The sequence below is a fragment of the Pezoporus flaviventris genome, unplaced genomic scaffold (genome assembly GCF_033815535.1).
Source record: "Pezoporus flaviventris isolate CSIRO_AGI_PZ_B2104156 unplaced genomic scaffold, CSIRO_AGI_Pfla_v1 ptg000023l, whole genome shotgun sequence".
Lineage (NCBI taxonomy): Eukaryota > Metazoa > Chordata > Aves > Psittaciformes > Psittacidae > Pezoporus > Pezoporus flaviventris.
This window is the reverse complement of record NW_026892571.1, coordinates 14,239,149-14,248,091: the sequence shown is the minus strand read 5'-3', so window position 1 is coordinate 14,248,091 and position 8,943 is coordinate 14,239,149. Positions and strand designations below refer to the sequence as shown.

At 52.8% G+C, this 8,943-nt stretch overlaps 1 protein-coding gene across 2 annotated transcripts in view; it reads right to left on the bottom strand.

Annotated features, from left to right (window-relative positions):
- Positions 1–193: 193 nt before the first annotated feature.
- FAT2 (FAT atypical cadherin 2) overlaps positions 194–8,943 on the bottom strand; it is a 57,339-nt gene continuing 48,589 nt past the window's right edge. For both annotated transcript variants that reach the window (XM_061456869.1, XM_061456868.1), the window contains exons 21-24: positions 6,894–7,335; positions 4,419–4,572; positions 2,575–3,167; positions 194–1,780 (exon numbers count right to left, since the gene is read on the bottom strand). In XM_061456869.1, coding sequence (XP_061312853.1) covers positions 1,248–1,780; positions 2,575–3,167; positions 4,419–4,572; positions 6,894–7,335 — 1,722 coding nt within the window. In that variant the 3' untranslated portion in view covers positions 194–1,247. The remainder of the gene's footprint in view (positions 1,781–2,574; positions 3,168–4,418; positions 4,573–6,893; positions 7,336–8,943) is intronic.

Genomic DNA, 8,943 nt, shown 5'->3' with positions numbered 1-8,943 from the left:
CTTGGCACTAATCTTGGAAACAGATGGATAATGGTCTCCAGTTGACAGCGAGCCCTGTCCTGCTGTCTTGGTACTTTGAAGGGGCTGCTGGTGTCCAAAAGCAGCTGTTATTCCCCGGACAGCCCTTGGCTGGAGCTGGGCAGGGGTGTCCTATTTACAAGGAAATCCCCAAGTTATCGAATGAGATCAGTAGTAAAAAAATCCAAACTCTTTTAATACTTTCCAAAAATCAACGACCAAAAAAGTTACATCAAACAACCGACCAAAGGAAACCTCTCACGAAGCAACGATGCATTTCCAAGCACAAGGACATACGGGCAAACCCACGCTCAGCAGCCTCGGTGCCCTGTCTCAGCCATGTGGTGCTGGTCAGTCCTTCTGGGATACACCAGGGAGCCCCAGCTGGGCAGCAGGACCATGTTCTGCTGTGTTCAGCACGGGACCATGACAGCCATGGGACATGTCTATGCTTGCATCCTCAAGGCAGGGTCTCCCTTATACCCATGAGCACAGCCTGCCTGCGCAGGGTCGTGCTTTGCTGCTGCACTGCGCTGAGTCTGTGGGTGGTCCCTGGTGTGATGAAGCTTCTTGCTTGTTTTTAATACAGAAATGGACTTTTTTTTTTATCTTTTTCTTTTTTTCTTGGACATCTATTGGCCAAGTGAGGGATATGCTGACGGGACCAGCTGCATTCCCTCATCTCTCTCCCTGCATCAGGGAGCAGACATGGAAGAGGGTTTGCACCAGCTGATCCGTTCCACTGGGCAAACTGTTGGCTTGATGCAAGCCCTCGGAGCCAGAGCAGGGTAGTTGTGCTATCCCGTGTGGGGCATTCCCAGGCGGTGCATCACTAGTCCTTTTGCACCTTCTCCACCATGACTGCTGCCATACCTGCAGTGCTTGCCCTCCTCCTCCTCATCATCCCTGTGGCCAGGGAGCCTGGGGTGGGAGGAGGGTGGTCCTGCATGGTATCCGAGGAAGTCCCCTTGGCAAGGAGGCAGGTTAGTCACTGGCATCCCAGGAGCATCCTCTGTGTCCGGGCAGTGGCTGGAGCATTTCCCCTCCATTTGCAGCAGGAGCACAGTGTGGGGAAAGATCCAGCCAAATTACGCCCCAGCCGTGCACGGGGAGATGCTGCAGAGTTGGGGGGGGACACACACATTAAACCCCCTTGAGCAGCATGGACCAGCCCCCTGCCCACTGTTCCGCACGGAGATGCGCTTCTCATCCCGAGCATGAGCCCCCTGTTAAAACATCACCTCCTCACAGCTCCCGTAGTCGCTCTCCACCATGTCAGAGCCCTCGTAGTTGGGGGGTGGAAGGGGCTGTGCTCGGATGCTGGGCTGGTGGCCCACCTCGCAGTCTGCATATGAGGGCTGAGCCACGCTCAGGCGCATGCTCACCCGCTTGTACCCGGGGTCGGGCTGGTATGGGACACCCTCGCCCTGCACCAGTTGTGCTGGGTAATAGCTGATGGCCGTGTATTCGTTCTGGCACTGGGAGGCTCCCATGTCCACGGGCCCGAGCGGCAGGAAGTCCTCCAGGTTCTGGTTGCTGTAGCGGGGCGGGATGGGAGCCCGCTTGTTGCTCTGGTCCAGCGGGAAGGGGAAGCCTCCATAAAGAGCGACCGGTTCCGTGTCTGCTGGTGGAGGAGGAGGTGGGGGAAGAGGAGGGTGGGAGGAGGATGCTGGGGGGGCTTGAATGATCTCGTAGTGGGAGTACTCCTGCACGTCTGATGACAGGTACTGGGGGGGCCAGTACGTTGTTTCTGCTGGGTAGACTGGAATAAAAGAGAGTTGTGTTAGTTGCAGTTCAAGCTGTTGTTTTCCCTCTCCTGCCCTCGCACTACTTCTGTAGACTGAGCATGCAGATGTGGCAACCAGGGAAGAGAGATGTGGGGACAGGGGAGCTGTGATTGCTGCTTTGGGAATCAAGGGGGCTGCTGTGCTGAAGCAGTGTTCCCACCTTCAGCCACTCACTACTCTAACGCCCAAAAGACACACTTATCATGCCATTCACATGCAAGAAGCTTGCATGATGAAGGGATGGGGCAGAGGAAGTGATCCATTGGATCTCTCCCTATAGTTACTCTTGTGCCCCCTCTTCTAACAGTGTACATTGGTGATGAATTCCTGCGAGAAAGCAGTAACCTTGCTGTCTAGAGCCACGCAAGGTGTTTCCTTGAGGGTGTGATCCCTCTGCCTAGAAACTGATGAAAATGCCTCCGCAAAAACTCACACTGACTTTTAGCATCTTATTTTTTTCTTCTTAACTTAATAATTCTCATTCATGGGGTCTTTTGACCCAGGATGTGTGGGAATCCAGGCTATGCACTAATGTTTTCCCTGCTTATTGCATGGGAGATTGAGGAGATTAAAGCTGAAAACTGGGATGTACTGGTGAGCCAGGAGGGAGGAGCCAATAGAGAATCCTACAGCAGGGCTTGGGCACCATTTGCCTGTGCTTTTGCCTGGCTTTAACCACTGCTGTTGGTCCCTCATCCTTGCAAACCTTAGATCCACTTCACAAGGGGAAGAGGGATGTGTAAGAGCAACAGAAATCAGTGCTACTGACCCATCTCCTCCCTGGCCCAAGTGCACTTGATGAAGGACTCGTTGTCAGAGTTGGAGGGGGGTGCAGCAGGGGGCAGGTTGGGTGCCACACTGCACACGATGGTACCCCGGTGCTTCGGGGCATTGGCTGAGTTGAAGGTGACAAATTCGGGGGTGCTGGTGGGTTTGCGCTGCTCCGCTGTGCCCCGGTCCAGGTTGTTGTGCGCTGCATCACTGAGGATGTTGAGCTCGATGGGTGGCACGGCTTGGGTGCCCACACCTACGCTCTTGGAGAACTCGCTCTTGGAGAGCAGGTCGGGGTCCTCCCTTGCCACGGGCTTGTGTGCCTTGGCGCGGTGGCGGTAGCGCTTGCGGATGAGCACGAAGGCCACGGCCAGGATGGCCACCCCCAGCACACCGGCCACAATCTCTGCTATCTCCTCAGGGCCCACTGCCCATTGTGTGGGCACGATGGCCGGGGTGATGATGGGCTGCGTGCAGTAGTCCCCCTGGTAATCCGATGGGCAGATGCAGTGCACTGAGCCCTGGGTGCTCACACAGCGCCCGGAGTTTCGGCATGGGTTGTTTTGGCATTCCTCGGCCAGCTTCTCGCACCTGTAGGGAGGAGATGGAGACGACCAATGTCAGCCTGGAGATGCAGCTAGAACTGTGGTATCCTGTTCAGGAGTCTGCCTTATACCGGCTAAGGATGCTCCATCCCTGTCTGCTCTCCATCCCTAGGTTTGTGCTACTTGCCTCTCCTGGCAGAGGACTGTGATGCTGGAGTATAAAATGATGCTTTTCAGGAGAATATATTTGACAGATAGTTCATTTTTTCAGTCATATGCAACAGATTAAAATGGGGGTATCCTGCCTCAGAGGAGTATTTGGACATCCTAGGGATAACACTGCATAGAGAGATGCTCTTATCCTTCTAAATTACGGAGCACAGGGTCACTCTGAGGTGTGCTAACCTCTCATGATGTCTCACACGTCCTTCAAGCTCTGGGGTCTCAGGATGATCTGTGAATGTTTGCAGGTTGCAGCAAACAGTTGGGGAAAATCTATCCTGAAGAGTGGTGATGAGCACCCTTGTTGGAGAGGTTTTGGCTTCTTAAGGAGCTGCAGAACTGGGACTGAATCTCTGACTCTGTCCTGCTTCACCTCACACAACCTAAAAGTTCCCCAATAGCACAGGGAAGCTTTCCTTCCAACAGTGATGATTCCCCCCTGCTAGGTGGAACATGCAATGCTCTGTTGGCTTTCCTTCCTTTTTACCTTGTTACTGAACAAACTTTGTGAGGTTTAGGCTCCTTTTTCTAAGTGTTTTTGGAATGTGTGAGCTGTGGCGCGACACCGCAGGCTGAGGCTGGACAAGCAGTGATTTCAGGTATCGCACTGCCACCTAATGCCCAGTTTTTAGGGGACCACACGCTGCACGAATAACCTGCGCCTCTGCACTGATTCAAGGGACCAGTGTTCATCCTGGGTAAACGAGGCAGAGGGATGAGCTGGATGTGATGCTGTTTGAGCATGTGCTGCGCATCCCTCATCATGCTGAGCTAGAGGCAGGACAGGGAGCTTGGAGGGGCACTCAAAGCATCTATGAAGAGAGGAGAGTCGTCTTTTTTCCCCTCCTGATCAGAGGAGATGGGCACAGACGGGCAGTGACCGCTTGAGGGCAGAGCTGTTTATGTCCCGCTCTGCTCAGCTCTGTCTTTAGACACTTCCGTGCTCAGGTACATGCAGTTTGCATCCCAGTGTCTGGACCCGGTGAGCTCCAGAAATGTGCAATGGTTGTTGGTAGAGCTCATGTTTTCACCCACCGTGGGAGATCACCCATCCCAAAGCCTTCCTGGACCTTACCTTTCGCCCAGGTACCAGTCAGGGCAGTGGCAGGAGTACCCCGTGGCAGAGAGGGTGCAGGTTCCTCCGTGCAGGCAGGGCTTGGACTCGCAGGGACTGTCCCCGAGCTCACAGCGCTCACCGGAAAACAGCCCAGGGCAAATGCAGGTGTAACCTGGAGAGGGTGAGAAAGTGCCATGTAGAGACCATATCCTGATGGAAGAACTAGCAAGAATAGGAGGAGCAGTGCCTGGTGCTGATGGCACACACAGAGGGCTCAATCCAGCTGCCTAAGCATGGGTACTTGCTGCTGCAGAAGGTGCTATGGGGCACCCGAGCCATGGTGGGTACATTATAGGACCTGAAGTGGTTGCTGGAGGCTGGGTTACCACTTTGAGGCAATGCAGTGGCACTAGAGAGCTATTTAAGCAACAAGTCAACCCTGCCATCTCCTGACACCCTTTCCTATCAGGGATGCATTCAGGGCACAGCTTTAATGCATGGAGAAGCTAGGAGACAGATTCAGCTTAAAAGGAAGGGGAGCCTGGCTGGCTGATTCATGGTTTCTGACTCTGCTAAATGCAATCCTCTGTACCTTATTGTTCTCTGGAGCATTTAGCCCTTTGAGTTCGTGTGGTATGAAGCGCCTGTCTCAACATGTCAGGTTTCTCTTGCCTACAGGAGGTGTCTGCTCACAGCCAGAGAGAAACCCTGCATAGCCGGGGACTCAGGGGGCTGCTGCTGTTTGCCTTTTTGGCTGCTGTTTAACGTAGCCCTAAGCATGGGAATGTCCCTGGCTGTGCTGAGCTCCTGCTAATTGCTCAGCTGGTGGTGCCACACGGGAAGTTCAGAGTTTCCACCTTGCAGCATGCTTGAAAAGTGCTGTTCATCGACAGGTTAAACATCCCTGCTTTAGAGAACAGGGTGAACACAGACCTGTTCCCACGTATGTTAGCGGATGTACAACAGGGATGTGCCGATGTTCATGCAGCGGGTGCTGGACTTTGCCTATGGGGCTGCGTGTGCCCAGACACGTGTTCCCGTGTGCAGGGGTTCACATGTGTTGGCCCCTGTGGTCCTGAGCGCTGTGGTTGATGTGGGGCTGGTCTGGCTTTGACCCCTCCTGCATGGATGCGTTCTCACGCGGCGCAGCCAGGCTCTCCTGCACGGACGTGTCTTTGCCTGTGCAGATAACCCCACGCCTGAGATCCCTGCGCAGAGCTTTGCATAACCTTGTGCTGTGCGCCCGTGGTCCATAGGAGTGAGCATGCAGTGCTCAAGGCAGGCAAGCACCTCACAGACTAAACGTCCCTTGAGCATCCCCTTCCCTGCAGCAGTGCCCTGCGTGTTTCTGCCTGGGGCCATGTCACATGGGCTCTTTCCTGGGCAGTTGGGCCATCTGCAGAAGTTGATCACCTTGGAAGAAAACTATGTAAAGAGCACTGGATGGTTATTAGATTAATATTGAGGGACTGATTTCCTCCCCTTCGCTCCCATTGTACACTCTCTACAAAGCAAGCGATGCTTTGACTTGGAGCAGAGAAGAGTTTTCACCTCATAGGCTTTGAGCCCCTTCCGTCCCAGCCAGAGGGGTTTTCAGTGCGGAGGGTCTGCAGGTTGAGGTGAGGTGTGATGCCAGCCAGGCTAACTGTTCAGTACAGATGTACCTCGTGTCAAACAAGTTCACCTGAACCAGGCAGCTGCTGAGTTGACAGGGCTGGGAATCTTGTTCCCAGAGGCTGCGGGCAGAGCAGGAGGAGGTGTGCTCCCTCCTCTGTCCTCGCTTGCTCGCCAGGCAGGGTGTGGGATTTGGCAATGGACCCAAAGAGCACAGAGCTCCAGGAGGAGCTTCTGCCCCACGCAGCAGCCTGGAAAACACCCCTCTGCCCCGAGGAAGGGCCAAGGTGCACACAGTGTCCACCTTGATAGACCCTCTGATGCAGCTGGCTGCAGGGAGCCCACCTGATGGAAGGAATGGGGCAGTGATGAGGTTGTCTTGGGCAGAGGCTGGTACCAAACCTCTGTTGAGCACATGCACCCTGTGTTAGCCTGAGACTCTTGGATTTGAGCTTATGGTTTTCCCATATCCCTTCCCATAGCCCTGGGGAGTCACTGACTGCAGTGGGAATAGACCAAGATCTTGTCTTATTTCTGCCCAGATACCATCGCTGCATGATCCATTCTTGCCTGATTCCAGCTTTGCTAAAGGCTCCTTAAGCAAAGAGGATGCAGAGGGGTGGGTGGAATTTCTATTTGCATCTGAGTTTTGGCAGCGTTGTGCTCTCTTAAGTCATGCACACGCCTTAGAAACACCTTCCTGCCCTCTGGGCCATGGTCCTATTGGTGAGAGCCAGGATCTTGTATCCCCCAGCTGCTGCTGCTCTATCACTTGACGTCCCCCTGGACCTCTGATTCTCCTTGTAAGGAACAGGTTACACTTCCCCTCCCCTCACTACTTACTGCCCTCCCATTGCTCTGTGTGGGATGTTCACATACCTCCTCCATGAGTTTCGGAGCACATCCCATTGTTGAGGCATGGGTTGCTGCTGCAGGCACCAGTGGGGGAGCAACACTGCTTTATCCCCACCTCCTCCACGACTTCCTTTGATTGCCCTTTCCCAGGCAGGAGAACCACTTCTCTGCCATTGATTGCAACCACGTCCAGGCAGCCCCTGAACCCCCACATGACTCTCTGGGACTGGGGCGAGTGCCGGAGGCCCCCAAAAAGCAGGTCTCGTCTGCCCAGGGACAAAGTGCAGGTTGCTGGCAGCTGGAGAGAGGAGTTTCCAAGGCCATCAATGAGCAGGCGGACGGACGTGTTCTTCACCTCCAGGAACACTGAGTGCCACTCGCCATCGCTCACAAAACGTGAGGAGGAGAGGTTCCCAGTGTAGTTTCCCTGGCAGCTGTACCCAAGCTGAGGCACTCCATTAACCATCTGCAAAACACATCCCAGAAGCTACAGTGAGCTGTGATACAAGTACCTGTCTTCATAGAGGCTTTCAACACTTCCGTGCTCCCCTCTCTCCCTGCCTAAGCATCAAGAGTCAAGATGAATCCCAACTTTCAGACTCCAAGAATAACCAGCTGCCCAAATCAGCCCCCTTCACTCATATTAAGCTATGCGGGGGTCAATTAAAGCCTGTTTAAGTGACTGCAACCACCTTTACATTGCAAAACACCTTCATCTCTCCGGCACAATTTCACCCACGGTCCTTCCATGCAACCTTTGGCCAGTGTGCAAGAAGGGAAGCTGATCTTTCCAGATAACAAGGTGCAGAGCCACGTGATCATAGTCCTGCTTACCCCTTCTCCCTCCTTCCTGAGCCTAATCAGAGCCCCACTACTGAGACTATTCATCACCAGTCACAGATGGACTCTTGTTCTGGGCCACATGGTTTTTATTCTGTTCTCACTGTCTTGTTAGTAGTGGAGGAGGAGCACTGGCAGCTGTTTCTGGAGGAAGCAAGGAAGAATTGAGAGGCAGAGAAAGGAATTACTGTTGTACCCTGCTCCTGACCAGCATGCTGGAAAGCCAGGCCAAAGCCGCTGATAGGTATTGCAATCTTATCCTTGATCTCCAGCAGATAGGAAGGACACAAGAGGTTGAGCTGCTGAAAGTGAACCACACCACTGTCTTCTGCATTAAACTGGGGCATCAGAAATTCTTATATGCGGCCCAAGATTAATCTTTAAAACTCATATGGAGGAACAAAAAAGGAAAGGTTATGAAAGGTTTTGTTTCAGGGTGAAGTCAGGGGTAAATCTCTCTTTCACATTTTTCTCCCCACTGCTTTGTTGATAAAACCTCTCTCTTATAGAAGCCAAAACCATTTGGAGAAGGAGAAAAGAGATGGAATAAAACATTCATGGAAAACCTGCAGAGCTTGCTATGTAACATCAAGCAATTAATCCCAGGCAAAAGATCTCCTTGGGGGTATTAGAGTCAGTGAGGAGTGGTGATGTTTGGTAGAGGCTAGAAGAGGAGGAGCGGTTATGTGCTGCGCTGAACTCTAGGGTAACCTACATATTATATGAGGAGGAGTCAAAAGCAGAGCAGGACAACAGTTAGCTCTTAAAGAAGACCATGATATAAATAAATCCCACTTGGAGAAGAGAGCAACCATTGAAGGAAGGAAGAATTATGTGCAGCTGGCACATGCCATGGAAGGGCCCCAGGGCAAGATGTATGTAAATCTCTTTGCACAATTGGCAAGCACACTGGAGAGCTTTGTCACTTCTCTTTATCTGGAGGAACATGATTTCACTTCAGATGGGTCTGTAGATTGGGCTTATCAATTTCTGGGGCTGGGAGACAGCTGAGAAGTCGATTCCCTGGAGCAAGAACTGACAGATTGCGAAGTCTTTCCCAGCTTGCCTGGTTTACCATCCTCTTGTTGCAATCTGATTTCTGCACATCAGGAGAGCTTAGTGATTGGAAGGGTGATGGTATGCATGCCCTTGGCAGAACTTGTCCTCTTTACCAAATCTACAAAACATCAGTTCTGATTTTGTCAAAGCTTTGTCTCATGACTGGAGTACTGCA